This window comes from Lepidochelys olivacea (genome assembly GCF_965140295.1).
Source record: "Lepidochelys olivacea isolate rLepOli2 genome assembly, chromosome: 3".
Lineage (NCBI taxonomy): Eukaryota > Metazoa > Chordata > Testudines > Cheloniidae > Lepidochelys > Lepidochelys olivacea.
In genome coordinates, this window is record NC_140413.1 from 135,341,931 (window position 1) to 135,364,771 (window position 22,841).

General features: G+C 40.4%; 1 protein-coding gene across 1 annotated transcript in view; it reads left to right on the forward strand.

Moving 5' to 3' along the window:
- Positions 1 to 22,841, forward strand: part of TBCE (tubulin folding cofactor E) — a 55,897-nt gene that overhangs the window by 14,319 nt on the left and 18,737 nt on the right. The window contains exons 4-6 of the mRNA XM_084622186.1: positions 8,323 to 8,511; positions 11,102 to 11,190; positions 15,271 to 15,370. Of these exons, the coding sequence (XP_084478312.1) occupies positions 8,323 to 8,511; positions 11,102 to 11,190; positions 15,271 to 15,370 (378 nt within the window). The remainder of the gene's footprint in view (positions 1 to 8,322; positions 8,512 to 11,101; positions 11,191 to 15,270; positions 15,371 to 22,841) is intronic.

Sequence of the window (22,841 nt, forward strand, 5' to 3'; positions counted from 1 at the left end):
TCACCCGGCGGGAGCCAGACACACTGCTGCGCTGCCCTGCATGAGCGTGCAGCCCTGCCGCCCAGAGTGCTGGCTGCGAGGGAGGGGGGACAGCAGGGGAAGGGCTGGGGACTAGCTTCCCCGGCTGGGAGCTCAAGGGCTGGGCAGGGCTGTCCCGCGGGCCAGATGTGGCCCGCAGGCCATAGTTTGCCCACCTCTGCTCTAGAGTCTAGCTATTTACTGCTCTCATTCATTATAATAAGAAAAGGAGTACTTGTGGCACCTTAGAGACTAACAAATTTATTTGAGCATAAGCTTTCGTGAGCTACAGGTCACTTCATCGGGTGCATTATGCTCTAGCTCACGAAAGCTTATGCTCAAATAAATTTGTTAGTCTCTAAGGTGCCACAAGTACTCCTTTTCTTTTTGTGAATACAGACTAACACAGCTGCTACTCTGAAACCATTCATTATCATGCTTGTGCAGCTCACTTTTCTTCCTGTCCTACATTTCACTAACTCTTCTCTCATAATACTAAACTTGAGCTACCTCTGGAAATGGTATACAGCACAATATACCAACCCTCAGCCAGTTGCATCCATCCAACCTTATCAGAGTCTCCAAGTTTTCCTAGCATCAGGGTTCAGAGAATCAAATTTGTACTTAAAATGTAGCAGAAAATGTGACACAGGAATCTAGGTGCTCTTTTGTGGGCATTTATTGCTTTCAAAAAGGGAGTTCTCCCTTGGTAAATATAATCCTTCAAATCTATCTATCTATCTATATATAATGGTTCTACATGAACATTACTTTTTTGAAAGCATAAAATTAATCCATATTCAGACTTTGATGTGATTGAATGAATCAGAGTTGCAATGGTTTGAACTGGCTAGGTTACAATGCTATATACAGATAAACCAGATGTAAATGTACACATTTGTTAGTCACTTTATACAGTTTTAAATTATAAAGCAGTTTGAACATTGATTCATTCGTTTCAAAAGTGACTTGTCTTTGATTTGTGCTATCTCATGGAATACTGTTAAATGAGAGATTTTTTTTGTCTTTGGTGTTAGTACAAATATTCTCTAAGACTTAATAGTCAAAGTCCTGTGTACTCAGTGACAAGGTGGATCTAATCTAATTAAAGATCCTTTAATTTTGTTGGCATTCTGGTGCAGCAGACTAGCAATTCTGCAGCAATTTCAGATAAATTGAAAATTGAGGTTCTATTTAATTAAATAGGAAAATGAAAAACCTAGTCCGTGCAGTAGTCTGTCTGTTTTGATAGTCTATTTCATTTCTCACTGTCCCCACCCTTTCAGATTTCAGTTTACTGCAGATTTTTGTTTTGAAAACGTAACTGTAACATAAAGGTTGTCAGAGGGAAGCTGGAGGTTTTGTCAACTGATAGGGAACAGTTAGTTAGGGCTTTTTGGCATCCAAGGAAGCCTGGGAAGTGATATAGGATTGTGGGATAAATAGATTAGTTGGATGTTTTTGCTAAAATTATCAGCATTTAATGTTAACATTTAATTATAATCTTTAGGTTTTAAAGTTAGCATACCAATACAATGACGGCAATTCATACTGCTCATTCAGGCTGTTTGTAGAGACAGGAAGACAACACTGCATTGTTATAATGTCGGTTAATATTTTTAAAGTTTTCTTCATACCCCTGAGGGCTAGAAACAATTGTTTTTCTTTATAAAGAAAGTTCTTGGAGTGGTTACAGCTGGGTGTTCCACTCAAGTGCGCGTGTGCCCAGTGCACCAAAGCCAGAGAACTTTACTTAGCAATAACTATAGGGACAGCGCTCGTGTCTCTGGCTCCATTGCCCCTCTCCAGGCTATTTAAGGACAGCACCATACCAACCCCCTTCGGTTCATTCTCACCACCCACGGCTTGAGTCGGACTGTTCTATGTGGTGTTTACATCATGCTTCTTTCTATCCATTGTTTCTGGAGGAGTTGTATATAGCTAGTTTAATAGTGCCTTTAAGTTTTTGCTAGTAAGTAGCAGTCAGCAGCATATTTTAGACTGGTGGGATGCTCTCACCAGGTTTTAAACACAGACCGTTGTGTGGGGTGGCTGTACCAAATAGTGAACCCTGCACTCGGTGCTTATTGTGCCTGGGACAGGGAGACGTTAAGGAAAGGTGCTCAGTCTGCAAGTCATTCAAGAAGAGAACAAAAGTGATGAGTGACTTGTGCCTCAAGCAGCACTTTCTGGAGCAGGCCAGGGGGAACCGCTTTGACACTGGGGACCTCCATAGATAGTCCCACGGAGGCCTTTGGAACTGACATGAGGAGTTGCTCCAAGCCCAAGTTCTGATATTTCCTCGAGAGGAAGAGGGATCGCTCTCCTTCCTTTGGTCCTTCAAGGAAGAAATCTCACAAGACAAACCGATGCCATGCCAGGACTCGGAGCGATGCCTCCTCATCTAAGAGGAGCGTGCTGACTGGCACCATGATTCCTCGGGTATGTGGGAAGGAGCTGGGCCATCTAACTGCTCCCCAGTACTGTGCTGAGATCCGTTAGACACTGTACCATCGACTCTGGTACCAGCGATGGGGTGTCCATTGAGTCCAGTACAGATGATGTCAGCACTGACTTTGTCTGCATCAGTACTGCCTGTTTCTATGCCACTGGCATACCAGGTGGCATCAGACCTTCTCTGGCTCTCCATTCATGATTAATTCAGGAACATGCAGCTGCCATGGCTGCTGTTTGTTCTGCCATATTGTTTGCACTGCCTGCTCTGGTTGCAGAGTAGTCTTGTTCATCATAACCCGTATTCTGCACTGTCTAAGATTCAGACTGCAGAGTTGAGGGTACTGAGGGGCCCGTTGACACAGACGCTATTGATCTCAATGCCTTTAGCGCAGACATCATCATTGAGATCAGTGCTGGCCCTGGCTTCAGTACCATTGTCTGTCTGCTCTGGTGCTAAGGCGAAGTGTGATGCCTCTTTTGGTACTAGTGCCATCTCCATATTGGTTTTCAGATGCCCCCTCTGTTGGGGGCAGGGCTTCTCAGCTACAATCAGATGACTTCCAGGGCTAGTTGAGATGGAAAGGGGAAGATGTCCCCGAAATCTCTTATGTTTGAGACAACGCTCTTGGAAGTCCTCGGGATCATCCTTGGATCACCATTGGTACTGAGATTAGCATCTTTCCCATGGTGTAGTGATGGGGATTCCTTTCTCATACCTACTGGCCACCAATGCCATACCCTTATCCCAGTGGCCTCCTTGGGATGTTCATCAGTCTACAAGATTCCATTCTTTGACCTTGTCTGGAAAAGACAGTGCGAGGTCATTCCTACTGTGCCAGCTCACCCTGAACCCCTTGTACATGAACAAGTGCTCTCTCAGGAGCCTCCATTGGCCCCACTTCCTTCGACTGCCTCTTCACCAGATGACTCCACGGTACCAGATTCTTCTTCTTCCCTGTGCCTGAGGATTTTAAATTGTACCAGTGTGTCCTGAGGCATATGGCTTCTGCCTTGAGTATTCAGGCAGAATTTGTGCATGAGAATACACATAAGTTGTTGGCTATTCTCCAGTCCTCACTTCCGGGGAAGGTAGGTTTCTCAATAAATGAAGTTCTTTTGGAGCCTGTAAAGTCCTTATGGAATACCCCAGCTTCATTGCCTCTTACTGCAAAGTGGGCTGATAAATGATATTTTGTCCGTATGCAGGATTTTTTTTTCTATTCCCATCCAGCCCTAACTCTCTTGTTGCATTGGCAATAAATTATAGATCACAGCAGAGGAAGTACAAGTCCACGGCTAAGGACCTGGAGTCGAAAAGGCTGGATTTGATGGGAGAAAAATATTCTCAACCTAGTCGTTACAGGTGTGCATTACAGATCATCAGGCACTGTTCTCTAAATACGACTTCATCAATTGGGATGCTATGTCCAAATTCACTGATAAATTGCCAGGATCCTCCAGGGAAGACTTTAAGGCAGTCATTGAGGAGGGCCATCTGGTAGCCAAAATATCATTGCAGTGAGCTCTGGACATGGAAGATGCTTCCTTCAGAATTATGGCATCAGCTATGACTACGAGATGGGCCTTGTGGTTCCAGAATTCCGGCATTGCTCTAGAGGTTCAGCAGAGCATAGAAGACTTGCCTTTTGATGGTTGGCTTTTGTTTTCTGAGAAAACTGGTGAGACTTTACGTCCTCTTAAGGACTCGTGTGCTACATTACGTTTGTTTGGAGCGGGGGTGTAAACCTCCAAGGGATGTCATTACGGCGGTAAACAGAACTGCAGCAATACAGCTTGCAGCGGCTTTTCTGGTAGTCAGCCTTCCCTATTTTGTAGCAAGACTTCTCCAGGTAGGGTCATAGAGGAGGAGGCCTTCTGAGTCCAATTTTAACCAGTAAGCCCGCTCTCATCCAACGTTGAGCAAGCAGCCATTTTGAGCTGCACATCTAGGACACCATTCCAGTTGTGACCTCCCCATTCCCTCAGTTCACAGATAGGCTGTCTGACCTTTACAGTTCTTGGGACACAGTAACCATGGAAAAAAGGGTCCTCAACCACCATGAGATGGGGATATGCTATCCAATTACTGTCTATTCCCCACCCCTTCCCATGCCTCAACCCCATCGCTCTTTAGGGATCTTCCTCTGAACACAGGTTCAGATTCTATGTCCTTTGGGAGCTATAGAGAAGATTCCCCTGCAGCATCAGGGAAAAGGATTCTATTCCTGGTATTTCCTGGTCCTCAAGTCCTATATAGGAATGAGACCTATTCTTGATCTCTATAGTCTCAAAAAGTACAGCAAATACATGAAATTCGTCATGGTCACCCTAGCTTCTGTTCTTCCCGTATTGAATTACCATTGGTTTGCTGCCCTGGATCTTTGGGACATTTATTTCCATGTGATGACATTTTTCCTGAGCCGCAGGAGGTTTCTGAGACTTGTTGTGGCAGGTCAGCACTATGAGTACACTGTGCTCCTCTTTGGCCTGTCCTCGGCTCCATGCATTTTTACCAAATGCATGGCTGTAGTGACAGCGTACCTCAGAAAAAGAGTAATTCATTCCTTTCCATACCTGGATGGTTGGTTAGTGAGGGGCAACTCCAGAGAAAAAGTCCTTGCATGTCCAGTTCACACTGTTATCTTGATCATCTGGGTCTGGTTTTGAACAAGGGAAAGTGAACAGTACTAACTCAAAAAAACCCAACCCTGAATTCATTAGGGCCCTACTAGACTCTGAGTTGAGGGCATTTCTACCAAATGAATGCTTTTGTTAGCTGTGTATGTGTCTCCGCTCTCACCCTTCAACTATGATCCAGATGTTCCTGAAGTTAGGTCATATGGCCACGTGCACTTATCCAAGATTACGTGTTTGTCCTTTTCATGGTTGGTTGAAACTGATATATCTCCCAAATTGTTAGTAGTTGGACAGTTTGGTGCAGATACCATTGCGCATCCTAGAGTGGTGGACAGATCAGGTCAGTGTTTCCAAAGGTGTCCCCTTTGCTCATCATCATCCATCTGGGACCATAGTTGCTGATGCTTACACAGTATGTTGGGGGGCCCATATGGGGGATTAAAGGTTCAAGGTTTGTGGAGAGAGCAGGAAGTATTGCTTCATATCAATATCCTGGAGCTTTGAGCTGTTTACAATACATGCAGGGCATTTTGTGCAGATATCAAGGTCACAGTGATTCATGTACTCACGGACAACACCGCCACAATGTATTATGTGAACAAGCAGGGAGGTACCCGCTCCATCTGGTTTTGTCAGGTGGTGATAAAAGTTCTGGCGGTTCTGTATCGAAGACAATATCATTCCCACAGCAGCTCATTTACCAAGGTCCCAGAATCACTTAACTGATTATCTTGGCAGGAATTTCTCCCGGAATTTTGAGTGGTCTCTGAACAGCAATGTGCTGAGGTCCATTGACATGTTTGCAATGAAGGACAACTAGAAGTGACATACATTTTGCTATGGAGGGCTTCTCGGTCTGATGTGTTTCATTTGAACTGGAGATCAGTGCTGACGCATGTCCCCCTCCACACACCCTCCCCCAATATTGCAGTTGTTCCTCAGGTGATGCTCAAGCTGGGGATGTATCATGTCAGACTGATTGTCATTGCAGTGGCTTGTCTAAGACCATGCTTGTCAGTCTTTCTGTTCATCTGCCCATTCCTCTTCCTTGGTGTCCTGATCTACTGACTCAGTACCACAGTCAAATTTTGCATCCAGTACTGAACAGTCTGCACCTCACAGCATGGATGCTGATTGGTTAGATTAGAAGAGGAACACTGTTTCAAAGCTGTTTGACAGGTTTTCCTTAATAATAGGAAGTCCTCTACTAGGGCTTCCTATTCAGCTAAGTGCAAAAAGTTTTTTGATTTGATCCCTAGCTCGGGGAATTCAATCAATGCATGCCTGCATTCAGGACATTTTGGAGTACCTGTTACATCTTCAGTCTTCTGGTCTCTCACTTCATTGAGAGCCCACGTGGTGGTGATTTTGGTGTTTCGCCTTCCAGTCCAAGGGAAATCAGTTTTCTTGAAATCCATGGTAGTCAGATTTCTGAGTGGGATCATTAGTCTCTTTCCACTGGTGAAGAAAGTGATTCCTCAGTGGGGCCATAACACTGTGTTGGCTGTCCTCATCAGTCCTCCATTTAAGCCCTTAGCAACTCCTCTACCAAAACACAGTGTTTCTTGTGGAAATAACTTCCACAAGAAGAGTTACTGAGCTGTGAGCCCTAGTGGCAAACCCTCTGTATGCCAAGTTTTTCAAAGAAGGGGTGGCCTTGAGGGCTCACTCCAAGTTTTTCTCTAAAATGGTGTCACAATTTCATCTTAATCAGATAATATATTTAATTGTATTTTTTCCCAAGCCTCATTCAAATGCAGACCAACAGCATCTTCATTCCTTGGGTGTGAGACTATGCTTGGTGTTTTATTTTGAAAGAACTGAGCCTTTTTTGTTTCCTTTTCACATCAGCTGAAGGGTCAAGCATTCTCTGTACAAATGATTTCCAGGTGGATAACATCCTGTGTTACAGCGGTGAATGGGATAGCTTTGCCTTCACCTCCACAAAGTTTGAGTTCATTCGACAGGGGCCCAAGCATCTCAGTTGCATTTCTCGGTGACGTTTCAATATTGGACATTTTGGAGAGCTGCTAGAGGGTCTTCCATACATACATCTACCAAGCATTATGCTATTATGACTGCATCTAGATCAGGTGCAAATTTTGGAAAGGCAGTTCTGTGGTCGTTCTTCAAGTAGTCTCCAACCCCTTCCTAATGATATTGCTTATGAGTCACTTGAGCGGAATACACATCTGCAACCACTTGAAGAAAAGATGGTTACCTACCTGTACAGTAACTGTTCTTTGAGATGTGGAAGCAGATGTGTATTCCATGACCCACCCTCGCTCCTCTCTGCACTGGAGTCTCAATTCTTGATGTTCGGTGTGAAGGAACTCGGGGGGGGGGTGTTGGGGTGGCATTGACCTTTAATAGCCAGGGGAGGGGCTACCGGGCCAGAGGGTGCAAATGGTGCACCTACAGGTACTGATAAGCAAAGTTCTCTGGCTTTGATTCACGAGGTGCATGCACACCTGAGTGGAGTACACATCTGCACCCACATCTTGAAGAACAGCAGCTACTGTACAGGTGGATGACTGTTGTCTTTGGTTCTGGGGCACGATGATATAGCAAGGAATACTACAGCTATCTGTGGAATACACAAAGCACTAACAATTATTAATATGATGATGTTTACATGTACCTGAGATGGATAATATTTTTAGTTATGATTCTTTTAAAACAGTTACTTTAATTTTAACAATACCCAGAAATAACCCATTGCTGTGGATACAGTTCATTTCTCTTTTTCTATAAATTAAGATTTTTTTAAGGAGTGGAGTTAGGAAGAATTTAGTTCTCGTGTTATAATCTCATTACATTGGTACAAGTGCTGCTAATAACATCAAATGGGGGGAATTGGAGATTATACTGACTTCTGTTGATTGCAGTAAGGGGTGAGTATGCTGCTTGATACTTCACAACTGCATAATTCTACACCAGTAGTAGAATGATAATACCATATTTTTTCTAATATTACTCAAAGTAAAAATAATTTTAAAAAGTACCCAGAGAACAGGAAACTGTTACCAGAATTGCAGCATAATTGCAGTATGCCTGTAACATATTTTATGCTGAATTACTGATATGCCTTCTCAGCATTAATTGTATTTTAACAGTTTTTGTCTGGGAGTTATAACCATGACTACTGTTTTGTATTTCCTCTTTTTTTGTACACATCCTCTCTTTCTCTCTCTCCCCCCCCCATTCCAGTCACCCGACAGGAGGATCCTTTATCCGCCCAAACAAGGCAAATTTTGGTGTGGATTTTCTTACTGCAGTAAAGAACCGCTATGGATTGAATGATGAGCAAGATGTTGAGTGTGAGAAAGAGAATGCTTTAGTCATTGGAAAGAAGACTGTGGAACTTGTTGGTTTTGACTCTATTATAGAACAACAAAGGCAAGTGTCATTTATATATGTAAATCTGAGTTATATTATGGAGATATTTATATTGACGCCATAGTTAAGGCTGAGTTGAGTTTTGTCCTTTAAATCAGGAATTCAGCTTCTTTGTTATATATGAAAACTTGTGTAGCCTCCTCAAAAATAAAACACTTACTCTGAGTGCAGATTTTTTTTCCTGAGAATTTACAAATGAATCTGTTAATTAGTTTAGGAATTAAAATTAATTAAAATGTGTCCTTTTAAGATATATAGCACCTCATGTCAGACATTTTTTGCCTTTAAAAGTCTCACTAACGTATAACACAGACTCATCAAACTTTCCAAAAAGTTAAAACTCACTGAAGTCTTATGCATAGGCTACATCTGAATAATTTGTAAGATTAATGTTTTCCTCCTGTAATTTTTCATAACTGAAAATTTAATCCAGTCTGGATCCACAAACACTATTGTGTTGAGTTAAGGTTTCTGCCAAAGGAGAAACTTTCCATTATGGAGAAAACATGCGGGGGGGGGGGAAGAATGATAGTTAAACCTAGGAATAATAATCCACATGTAGCTTTGTGCACAAAATTTTAGGGAGTTTTTACTATTTGGGAAGTTGAAAGGTCTCTGACAGTGCAAACAGTTAAGATTAGATTGGGTGCCCTAATTGTGTATTTCCATAGTTTAACATGTTTGGGGATGGGGGTTAAGTTTAACCTTAACTGTGAATTTTCTGGGTTGAGAACACTTGGTTTGGGATAATTGCAGCATGTCTGTAACATATTTTACGCTGAATTACTGATATGCCTTCTCAGCATTAACTGTATTTTAACAGTTTTTGTCTGGGAGTTATAACCATGATTCTGTATTAAATATTCACAGACTCTGGGGATTGGTTGACTTGAGCCCGTAGCATAGCTTTTGGGCATATGTTTTTTAAAAACTTATGAGAGTAACCTTTTCATTAAACATTTATATCTCTTGTTTTTTGCTGGACCTTTTTCTGTGGGGGGTTAAACATTTGTCTAGAATTGTGAACTCAAACTCAACAACATTATGCTAGAGCGTATAAAAACCAGAAAGTGAAATGATCTGGAGACAGAAGCTGAAACTCATTAGTTTCACTGTTCCAGTTGAATTAAATGCCCCAAACCCTCATGATGAACAGTAAATCAGATTTGTAAAGCTCTTCATGTTTAGTTAATACAAGATGTAGTAACACAGGTGAGGAATTTCTTTTAATGGCTATCTTGACAATGTTACTTCTTAAAACTATGCATCCAAAACATCTTTCACCCTAACATCTTTACTATATGTAAGTATTATGCATCTCTTGCCAGTAGCCTTATGCAGGCTGGCAAAAGTAAAGACCATTACGTTTAATATTGCAATTATTTGTTTGTTATATAAATTGGGCCATAATTACTCTAAAAGCTTTTTGATATATAAAGGTGTAACTCTTTCAATTTTTAGTGCTCCTCTCCTATGCATGTGTAATGAGTTATATTTTGCTTCCGTTGGAGAATATGTACCTTAATTGGTGAGGTTTTAGTTCATATTAGTATACCACCTCAAGCTGTGATCTTGTCAGATCTTGGTTGGGAGATATCCAAGAAACTTATTAATATAGCACCACAATTTGCATTACGTTTTATAGACTAATCAGACATGATCCCAGTTCCTAGGTGCTCACAGTCTGACTTCACACAACAAAAGGTAATGACAGCAATTTGAGGGCTAAAGTAAGGGAATGTAGTTTATCATGAGATTAGCATTTGTCATACACATTAATGGGTTCCTTTTAAAATTCATGTTAATGTTCTATGATTGTTGTATGGTGTATGATTTGTTAGTGTTTTAATGTCGGTATCAACTCAGCTCAGTGGTGACTATGTTCTGTGAATAAAAAAGTCAAGGGTTGAAAGCCCACAGTACCAGTAATGAGGAATTGTCTTCACCTATTCTAAGTGGCTCTCATTCTTCTATCTGGGAAAGAAGAGGAGGAGGAAATTAGTTATTTGTTGATAATTGGTGTGGTGTATGGAATGGGCTGCACATATGCTGGTGTCTCCATGGAGCTCCTGCAGCAGTTGGGTGGTCTTGATTCAGTAGATGGCACTCTTCTCCTGTAAGCTGATACTGAATCAATTCACCCCCTCCCACAAATGTCATTAGAGGCTACTGAACAGTTGAAAATACCATTTTTTTTTCAGAAGAGACTTAAAACCAAAGGTACTGATAATTTATAATTAAGATTCCTGTAGCACTTTTTGTAAGAGCCTGGATGTTCCAAATTACATTACTAAATTTTGCATACTTGAATTACTCTGTGTGGTTTAAATCTGATAGGATCATTTTCTTTGCTGCTTTTACAAATTGTTCTGTAAAGTTGCTGAGGGGTATTACATGGGAGCATTTCTGTGATTTAGATGAAGGTGATACCACTATCTGGTAATATAGTGTTTGTATAGTAATAATTGTAAAAAGAATGTAAAATGCATAGTGTTTAGATTTAATATCTGGGTGCTTTTATACAATATATAATCTGTTCTGTTTTTCTCTGTTTGTATATAAATTAACATTCAGTATTTTTTTCATGTAGTCAACTGAACAAATTGGTAGACATCTCAGTGAGCGAATGTGCAGTGAGCCATGCTGGTCAGAAAGAGGAAATCAGCAGAACATGTCCTAGTATCCTTTTCTAAAAGTGTTTTATTATGTGCTACTATTTACATAAATCAAACACATGCTTTAAGCATTCCAGGTGTATCTGCAGACATTAAGGGATTACATTTACATATTTTTCAAATCAGTTTAGTTCATTTTTATTAAATTTAGGAGCTTTATTCAGTCTGTCCTCTAATGATAAATGCTTTTGAATGGTAGAAATTCCATAATAATGGGCACAAGTAGTTGTAATTAAGATACATTAGAGCTCAAAGATATCTCATCATGGAATAGAATTCATGGAAAATTCCAATTCTATAGTATGAGACAATATATTAATGTAATGTTTAAGAAAAGTTTTGTAAATGGGTTACAATAATTCATGGATTAGGGACCCAATTTTATGGGGTTCCAGGGGCTTCTGCATAGATTCTTTAGGTTAATTTTTCTATCTACCCTAAGGGACTCAGTGCTCAGTCTAGAAGATACCATCAGAGTTGCTTAGTTCTGCAGTTCTCAAACTGTGGATTTGTGTCTCCAGAGATAATATGCTTGTTAACAGCAAAAACATTTTTAAATAAATAAATAATATATAAAAGTGAGAAATAACAGACCTCAACCCTATTGTCCCTCTGCAAATTTGTGTACACAGAGTCAATCCCTTACCTTTCTCTAAAAGTGCAAAGTTTCAAAAAGTGCAATGAATAGAAGATTGTTGGGAGTGGAACAGATCTGGACAAGGAGAAGAAGTCTGGAGATAAATGTGAGAAGGGAGGGGCAGGCAGTAGAAACAAAAGTGAAACTGTTTGAGCAGCACATTCCAGAAGTCTTGAGGTCTTTCTGAGTGTAGCCTTCATTGATTTGAGATCTACCATACCATTCTCTCGCTAGAAGGGAAAACCTATAATGGCAGCAGGCTGTAAAAGAGACCCAGTCTGGGAATATTTTAATGAAGTTCCTCTACCTGTGGGTAAGACAGGCATGTGTGCAAAATGCAAACAGTGCAACAAAGAAATGTAAGGCCTGGTTGCCTGAATGAAACAACATCATGAGAAATGTTCCTTCTCAGGAGGAAGCTGCATTGAAGATGATGAAAGGAACATGTCTGAACAGGCAGGATCTTCGGGTTGGTAAACTATTTTTTATTTCATACTCCTTTCTTAAGGACTGCCTGTCTTCCTTCTGGACTATTCTTGAATTCTCATGTTTGAGCAAAAAATATACAGCTGCATTTTAGTGGCAGTTGTGATAAAAAATAGCTGAAATAGGCAGATAATCCTTTTACAATTTCACCTCTAAAGTAGTACTGAGTGTCGGTGAATGCAATGAGTAATACTAAATGAGCAGTATGGTAATAATAATTAAATAATTGCATTGACTTATTTTGTTTAGGAGAATCCATTGTCAACATACAGGATTCTGAAGACTATCAAACTTCAAGATCACCATCATTTTCTATAGTTTCAGAGTTACCTGCCAGTGAGAGTGTTTTAGTCACATCATGTATGTCACATAGCCACAGTATATCATCTGTGGCAAAAAGGAAAAAAAATCTCTATCAACCATAGATAAGTTTGTGATAAGAACCAGCAGATTATAAAAAGAGGTAATTGATTGAAAAAATTACCCCGTTTGTTTATGCAATAAGCTCTCCTTTCCGTACAATTGAGAACGCACACTTCATTAACATGGTTCAGTCATTAAGACCAGGATACAGTCCACCCAACAGAGCAGGTGTCAGAGGCAAATTGCTGGATAAAGTGTGTAAAAGAGAAATTGAGCAGTGTGCAAAAGGTCTAAAGGGTGAAATTGTTAACCTGAATCTTGATGGATGGAGCATTGTCCACAATAATTCTGTTGTTTGTGCTTGTGTAACAACAGAAGGGAATGTCTTCCTTACAGAAACAATTGATACATCAGGAAATGTGCATGCAGCAGAATACTTGGAAGAAGTAGCAGTAAAAGCTATAACAAACTTGGGAAAAAATATTCAAATGTCTGGTACGCAGGTTGGTCACAGACAATGCTGCAAATATATCAAAGATGAGAAGAAATTTAGAAGAGAGTCCCAAGCTACTAACATACGGTTGCAGTGCTCATTTGATGCACCTCCTAGCTAAAGACTTCAGTGTTCCAGAAATAAAAGCTAATGTTGAAATTGCAAAATACTTCTGTAACAACCACTTTGCAGCAGTTAGCTAACTGTCCCACAAGACATGCGATGGAACTCCGTAGTGGACTGTTTTGAGCACTACATCAAGAACTGGCCTAATCTGATGACAGTTTGGCTGTGACAGTGCCTTTTCTTTTTACACAATTTTGTTCACAAAGGTCTCAACATTGGGCTTAAGAGAAATGTTGAACACCTGCTGGGTACCCTGAAGCCTACTTCTGTAGCCTGGACCAAAATGCAGGGAAGTAGCTGTTTTATTGCTGATGCTGTTGAAATTTGAAAGGAATTGAGTGAGTTCTTAAAAAGAGAAATATGCAGTGACAGAGTTCAATTACAAGCATTTTAAAAAACGACTTGGACAAGCACTATCTCCAGCTCATTTTCTTGCAAATATTCTCGATACTTTGTATCAGAGTCAAACCTTAACTGCTGAAGAAGAGGAGCTGGCTATGACATGGACATCCAGCAATCATCCCTCCATAATGCCAACTGTGATAAACTTCAGAGCTAAGGGTGAACCATTCAAGAAATATATGTTTGCTGATGATATTTTAAAGAAAGTCACACCAGTGAACTGGTGGAAGTCCCTTAAACAATCGGATTCAGAGACTGTTGAAATGATGATCTCACTTTTAACAACAGTAGCTTCTTCTGCTGGCGTAGAAAGACTATTTTCTTCCTTTGGACTAATTCATTCCAAACTGAGAAATCATTTGGGACCTGAAAAAGCAGGAAAGCTTGTTTTTCTTTTCCAGATTATGAACAAACAGGAAAATGAAGGTGAAGACAACTGAGTTAGCTGCAGAAGCCAATATTTTAAGTTTCTCATGTTGACCTGGCTAACATTGTCTATTTTAATTCTTGGGATTTAAAAAAAAAAAAATCATTAACTATTTGCTAAAAACAATTTTAACAAAAACAACCCTGATTTTAAAATATTTGAATGTTTAACTAAATTCAAAAATTCATATGCTTGTTTTGTTAAAATATTATGTTTGCTGTTGAAGAAAAAAATCCAGAATACATAACGTTGTTGTTTTATTTAAATAAAACAATTTAAATGTCTGACTGGTGATGTCCTCCTTCTAATCCAGCATGGCATGAAACTCCTCCAAATATTCATGATTAACTTGTTGAATTGGAGGTAGTTCAACTCCCAATAACTTCATAAATATCTGCTTCAATTACCTTTAGTAATTGAAATAACCAAACAATCATTCATTTTCTGATGTAAAACTAATGTGAAAAGCTTTCAGAATAAATCACTTAAAACATGTATAGTGTGTACCTTCTAAAAATGAAACCTACTTTTATCTCTGAGTTGTGAAGAATATGTATTAAGGTTATAACAACCAACAAGAACACGCTTTTATGTAGAAATCCATGATTAAATAGTCTTCCTGACTAGTGATTTTAATCGTGATTTAAATCAAATCTACCCTGGTAACTACCATCTTTTATCAGAAGCGCTGCATTGGTGGTAGCAAAGAAAAAATTTAGTGTAGATACGGCCATAAAAATTGCTGCTGTTACTGGAGAAGCACTTTATTCATGGGCATCAGTGGCTGTGAATATGTAATCAGTAATAATACATTTCATTTCTTACATTTTGTGGTTATGTTTTCAAAATACATAGCAAGAATTGTACACCGTGTTACTAAAAGAACAAATAAGAATTATATATTCTTTACTCTAGACATAAACACTCTTCTGGACCTGTAGAACTGAGTTGTTTTATAAGTCTTAATGTACTATTTCTGTAACAGATTCCAGGATACAAACTAGGAGTAACTGAGCAGTAGTATCTGTTAGCTTAGACAGACTTACTCTGCTATATTTTGGTTCAAGAACACAATAGTTGTAAAGTTGTACCTCCGTTCTCTGAAAAAAGTTCAGAATTCTGATACATTTTTCTTAAAGTGAATTCTCAGATATCAGGAGTATAAATCTATCAAAAAATCTTTTGCCATCCTGGGAGAAAGTAACAGATATTGCTTGTCAAGTTCAGAATCTGGAAAGTCTTGATCTCAGGTGTATATATATGAATATATTTTTTTCATTTCATAATTGTTCCAAATTGTTTTGTTTTTTTATTTTTTATTAGGTATCTAGTCTTTTTCTGGATGTGCGATACCTTCCAATAGTGTGTCACATCAAGGAAAGAATAGATTCCCAAGGATGTTTGACTGTGTGAAACCAAATTCTCCAAAAGTGTTTAGGGTAGACATTTTTGTCTTGTCTATATGTCTCAAAGCTTTAAAGGAATACTATATACTAGAAAATCACAATTCTGACTCAAAAATGAGTATTTATATTATTGTTACAAATGACAATAAGACTGCTGTGGTTGAAAGAAACTCCTAAGGCTGTTGTGATTGCTTCTATTTTTTTGTTGTTTACTTCCTGTGTTTGATTATACATAAGGAACTGTCAATTTAATCATTTTCTAGTATATACTTGGCAAAGGGGAAATTGACTAATAAATTCCTTGTAAACATCAACAGGGGGCTGAAAAACCCTTAAAAAGGTTTATAGAAAAGCTATTTTTAAAATATTCAGAAAAATACTGTTTAAAGGGTGCTCTCTTAGAAACTAGACTTAAAAAAATCAAGTTGGTAGTATCCCTTTGACTCAGAATGGGAAGGTGGGCACTATGGAATTTCACAGTGAAAAACATTAAACCACCTTACTGCAATTAAGGTGACAGTTGCAAGCCTTTTGGATGTACACTCTCATCCTCACTGAGGGAGCTCATTTGGCAGCTACTAAGACTAGCTAATTTTATTAATTATCTATTTTCATTGTTGTTTTTCCAGACCTATTTTTCCTTGTATTCTAAAGTTGATAACTTAAAGAGTTTTCTCTTTTAATGTAGGAATGCTTTAAAACAAACTTGTTTTCCTTTTGTTGAATTGTTTTTAGCGTCTTGGGATTCTATCTCCTGGTGCTGCTTATTTCCCCCCCCCCGCCCCATTGTCCCAGTACGCTTTTGTTCAAGAGTCTGATTTTTATCTAGAGCATCATGTTTTATTCAGAATGTTCATCTTTCACCAAACTGAAGTATCCCAAATGCTTCAGGGGCACTGCCTTGATTTCTCTGGGACCCAGTCCACACCTGACCTGAAAGAATGCTAGTGGATCACAGTGACAAACCTGCTGGGAAATATCTATGACAATATTGATGTGTTTGCACATTCCTACTACGCACATTAAACCCCCCACCCTTAGGGGAGAAGAGTAGAGGCAGCTAAGTGGGAGCTGAGATCTCACTTTTATATGGGTATTCAGGCCTGCCTAATTGTTAGAAATAGATCTCAGAGAAATGAGATGGACGGGGAATTGAAGGGAGGGGACTTCAATGCTCTGTGGGCAATCTAATTTTTGTATTTGTAATTTTGGCAGAGGAAACTGGAGCCTTTGAGATGTGCTCCTTTTTATATTTTGTATGAGTCTAGTAGTATTTTTCAGGTACAGTAGAACCTCAGAGTTATGAAAACCTCGGATATGGAGGTTGTTTGTAACTCTGAACAAAACATTATGATCTTTCAAAAGTTTACAACTGCACACTGACTTAATACAGCTTTGAAACTTATTATGCAGAAGAAAAATGCTGCTTTTAACCATCTTAATTTTAATGAAACAAGCACAGAAACAGTTTCCTTACCTTGTCAAATCTTTTTTAAACTTTCCCTTTTTAAAATAGTTTACATTTAACACAGTACGGTACTGTATTTGCTTTTTTTTTGGTCTCTGTTGCTGCATCATTGCGGACTTCTGGTTCCAAATGAGACATGCGGTTGACCAGTTAGTTTATAACTAGTTGCACCATGGGTGGCAGGTATAATAGGCAGGAGAAGGCTGCTGCCGGACCCCCGGTTGCAGGGTTTGGTGGGGGAAATTTTTGCTTTTATTATTCCCCAGGCAGGTTGCAAGGCAGCTGAGAGGCAGTATGTGCTATTCAGCTTCCTGGGTTCATCAGTAATCTACGTGGGCTCCAGTGAGATTACTGATGAACCCAGGAAGCTGTGTAGTAAATACCACCTCCTCAACAGCCCCTGAACCTGCATGGGATATATCAAAAGCTTCAGGAAGACGCTTTTCCCTGAGGTGGCTTGGGGGGAGGTGGGGAAGGCATGGCATGACCACGACTGGTCTGGGGCACCTTCAGGCAGGTGTGCGGGGGCCCTCGGGGCACCTCCGGGCAGGGTGTCTTGGGGCTTTGGCCACGGGGAGGGGGGGCAGAACCGGGGGCTAGCCTGTCCAAAGGGAGGCTCCAGCTGCCACCCATGAGTAATACACGCATGCTGATTGTTGAAGAGGCTGAGACTGGAGTTTTCACTGAGGAACCTACTCTCAGGAGAACAACTTCTGATGGGGCTCCATTTTTTCCATAATTTCATGGCCAAGGAATTTGCAATAGAATTATGTTGTGAAATCTTAACTTTTATTTAAATAAATAGGGCAACCCCCTGACACAAACTCTAAGAAAACCTCCAAATGTGAACTGATACATTGTGGTCTTCCTGAGTTTGTAAGCAGACAGCTTGAAACCATAACTCATAGACAAACTTCTCCGTTCATCAGCATGGAGTATATTAACTCAAACATGTTTAAATATTAACATTAACACTTTGAAAGCTGATCCTTTTTAAGTAGAAATATTCAGCTAATGTTACCCATCATTGTTGGAAGAAATAGCAAAATATTAGGATAAGGGACAGTATGGCTGCTGGTTATTGTCATGGTTTCCACATTTGGGGAATTAGGAGTGCAGGTTCCCTTACTCCCAAATTAAGTTGCGTCTTCCCCTATCCCATAAGGGTAGGGAAAGACAAGATGCACTCCCCCAGTACCAAAAGACTCCTGGGTACCAAAAATCTTCCATACCTTTCTCTGTGTCAAAAGTCACAGTTGTCCCCATAGTAGCGTCCAAGGGCTCCATGGTCAATTTCTACAATGTAGTTGTGTCAATACAAAAACCTGAGGCAAACTGAAATTTGACGGTGACATACAATAAACTGAATTTAATATCAAAATAAAAAAGGAATGGTTTACTGACTGTATTCCTTCTCCTACTTAGTTCAGTTTAAAAAAAGATCCCAACTTTTAAATTGAAGCTATTGGTGATTTTCCATTTGTTCGCAGAATTCAGCGCCAGAATGCTGCCAAAATGAAGTTGCTGCAGGATTTAGGCCCAGTTTGCTGCAGGGTATACAGGGCCTTGACTAGTATCAGTAGGAAAAATAAGATAATTATTTTTAATTACTCTGATATAAAGTTTTAATCCTTGAGTGTTTAAAATTTGTAATCCAGATTTATAGTGTGTTTTTTGGAGTTTCAGAGTAACAGCCGTGTTAGTCTGTATTCGCAAAAAGAAAAGGAGTACTTGTGGCACCTTAGAGACTAACCAATTTATTTGAGCATGAGCTTTCGTGAGCTACAGCTCACTTCATCGGATGCATACCGTGGAAACTGCAGCAGACTTTATATATACACAGAGAATATGAAACATACAGAGAGAATATGAAACATACAGTTCTGTGGTGACCTAGAATCCTATTTTCGACGTCTCCGACTCAAGGAATATTTCCAAAATACCTCTGAACAACATACTAATCCACAGAGGTCTCCCTACCAACACTACAGAAAGAGGGATTCTAGGTGGACTCCTCCTGAAGGTCAAAACAGCAGACTGGACTTCTACATAGAGTGCTTCCGCCGACGTGCACGGGCTGAAATTGTGGAAAAGCAGCATCACTTGCCCCATAACCTCAGCCATGCGGAACGCAATGCCATCCACAGCCTCAGAAACAACTCTGACATCATAATCAAAAAGGCTGACAAAGGAGGTGCTGTTGTCATCATGAATAGGTTGGAATATGAACAAGAGGCTGCTCGGCAGCTCTCCAACACCAGTTTCTACAAGCCATTACCCTATGATCCCACTGAGAGTTACCAAAAGCAACTACAGCATTTGCTCAAGAAACTTCCTGAAAAAGCACAAGATCAAATCCGCACAGACACACCCCTGGAACCCCGACCTGGGATATTCTATCTACTACCCAAGATCCATAAACCTGGAAATCCTGGGCGCCCCATCATCTCAGGCATTGGCACCCTGACAGCAGGATTGTCTGGCTATGTAGACTCCCTCCTCAGGCCCTACGCTACCAGCACTCCCAGCTACCTTCGAGACACCACTGACTTCCTGAGGAAACTTCAATCCATCGGTGATCTTCCTGATAACACCCTCCTGGCCACTATGGATGTAGAAGCCCTCTACACCAACATTCCACACAAAGATGGACTACAAGCCATCAGGAACACTATCCCCGATAATGTCACGGCTAACCTGGTGGCTGAACTTTGTGACTTTGTCCTTACCCATAACTATTTCACATTTGGGGACAATGTATACCTTCAGATCAGCGGCACTGCTATGGGTACCCGCATGGCCCCACAGTATGCCAACATTTTTATGGCTGATTTAGAACAACGCTTCCTCAGCTCTCGTCCCCTAAAGCCCCTACTCTACTTGCGCTATATTGATGACATCTTCATCATCTGGACCCATGGAAAAGAAGCCCTTGAGGAATTCCACCCTGATTTCAACAATTTCCATCCCACCACCAACCTCAGCCTGGTCCAGTCCACACAAGAGATCCACTTCCTGGACACTACAGTGCTAATAAACAATGGTCACATAAACACCACCCTATACCGGAAACCTACTGACCGCTATTCCTACCTGCATGCCTCCAGCTTTCACCCTGACCACACCACACGATCCATCGTCTACAGCCAAGCTCTGCGATACAACCGCATTTGCTCCAACCCCTCAGACAGAGACAAACACCTACAAGATCTCTGTCAAGCTTTCTTACAACTACAATACCCACCTGCAGAAGTAAAGAAACAGATTGATAGAGCCAGAAGAGTTCCCAGAAGTTACCTACTACAGGACAGGCCTAACAAAGAAAATAACAGAACGCCACTAGCCGTCACCTTCAGCCCCCAACTAAAACCCCTCCAACGCATTATTAAGGATCTACAACCTATCCTAAAGGATGACCCAACACTCTCACAAATCTTGGGAGACAGGCCAGTCCTTGCCTACAGACAGCCCCGCAACCTGAAGCAAATACTCACCAACAACCACATACCACACAACAGAACCACTAACCCAGGAACTTATCCTTGCAACAAAGCCCGTTGCCAATTCTGCCCACATATCTATTCAGGGGACACCATCACAGGGCCTAATAACATCAGCCACACTTTCAGAGGCTCGTTCACCTGCACATCCACCAATGTGATATATGCCATCATGTGCCAGCAATGCCCCTCTGCCATTTACATTGGTCAAACTGGACAGTCTCTACGTAAAAGAATAAATGGACACAAATCAGATGTCAAGAATTATAACATTCATAAACCAGTCGGAGAACACTTCAATCTCTCTGGTCACACAATCACAGACATGAAGGTCGCTATCTTAAAACAAAAAAACTTCAAATCCAGACTCCAGCGAGAAACTGCTGAATTGGAATTCATTTGCAAATTGGATACTATTAATTTAGGCTTAAATAGAGACTGAGAGTGGCTAAGTCATTATGCAAGATAGCCTATTTCCTCTTGTTTTTTCCTACCCCCCCCCCCAGATGTTCTGGTTTAACTTGGATTTAAACTTGGAGAGTGGTCAGTTTGGATGAGCTATTACCAGCAGGAGAGTGAGTTTGTGTGTGTATGGGGGTGGGGGGGATGTGAGAAAACCTGGATTTGTGCTGGAAATGGCCCACCTTGATTATCATGCACATTGTAGGGAGAATGGTCACTTTGGATGAGCTATTACCAGCAGGATAGTGAGTTTGTGTGTGTGGTTTTTGGGAGGAGGGTGAGGGGGTGAGAGAACCTGGATTTGTGCAGGAAATGGCCCAACTTGATTATCATGCACATTGTGTAAAGAGTTGTCACTTTGGATGGGCTATCACCAGCAGGAGAGTGAATTTGTGTGGGGGGGTGGAGGGTGAGAAAACCTGGATTTGTGCTGGAAATGGCCCAACCTGATGATCACTTTAGATAAGCTATTACCAGCAGGACAGTGGGGTGGGAGGAGGTATTGTTTCATATTCTCTGTGTATATATAAAGTCTGCTGCAGTTTCCACGGTATGCATCCGATGAAGTGAGCTGTAGCTCACGAAAGCTCATGCTCAAATAAATTGGTTAGTCTCTAAGGTGCCACAAGTACTCCTTTTCTTTTTTTTGGAGTTATGATTCAAATGGATTGTATAGAAATGGTGCTTATGACACAAACAGAATTTTTGGATTTATTTGTCCCTTTTGTCAGAAGTTGTCAATTTTTTTTTAAAAAGGTTGGAAGTAGATACACAACTGTAGTAAAAACAATTCTGGTGCGGGGAGGGTGAGAGTAGATGAAAACTGGGGAAGCCCCTGCTATCAAATCTCTAAATGCTTGTCTACATGGGGAGATTTACCTGCATATCTATACTGCTGTACTGACATAGCTCTTCTGGTAATTTTCCCTCTGTATGCAAGCCCAGAGGAAAGAAATGCTTGGAGGGAAATAGGACCTAGAGTTAGTTTAAGGACACTATGGCACCATGAATAAGCTCTTTAATGTCAGCATTTTTCTGTGGCTCTGAGTCCTTAAAATCCTTATTTTATCAATGTTCTGGCATTTATGCATACTATTTAGTTCTAATTTTTTTTAAAAAATTAGTTTATTAAGGCAAAGTTAAAATAAAACCTTAGCATACTACACTGAACGTTACTTATTAGTTATTCAGGATGCAAAACTATGTTCTGAAGTGTCCCTAGCCTCTGTTTGCCAGAAGCTGGGAATGGATGATGGGTTGGATCACTTGATAATTAGTTGTTCTGTTTATTCCCTCTGAAGCACCTCGCATTGGCCATTGTTGGAAGACAGGATACTGGGCTATATGGACCAGTGGTCTGACCCAGTATGGCCGTGCTTATGTTCTTACAAGGTATTGAAAGAACCTGGCTAAAGATTCTGGATTGCTGATAGGGGAGTCCTCCTGTTCTGAGTATGCTAAAAAGGGTGGCTAAGTTTCTAAATACCTATCCTCTTTTTGGTGCTTCTCTTGTGTACATATCTGGTGTGAAAGCTTTCCCATTACAAGAAGAGCCCATATTCTATTATACCGCTATTTCATAGGAGCAGGAGTTGCATTTTTCCAATAGTGTACAATACAAAGTCTAGCTGCTAACAATAAAAAAGACATTTTTAACAAAATGACAAATTAATGTAGATCCTTTACTGGAGCATTAAGTGGGGTAGGTCTGGTAATCTCTATGACATTTTGTCATAAGATGAATCTCTTTAAGAATTTCCTGCTGCAACCCTCATTTTAATCTGTTTCCTAAGATACAGTGTCAAGGCTGATAGGCCCAACATTTGACTTGTCACTTTTATTTCTGGTAACAAATAATTCCTTTTTCCCACCTTAATGCTTCAGT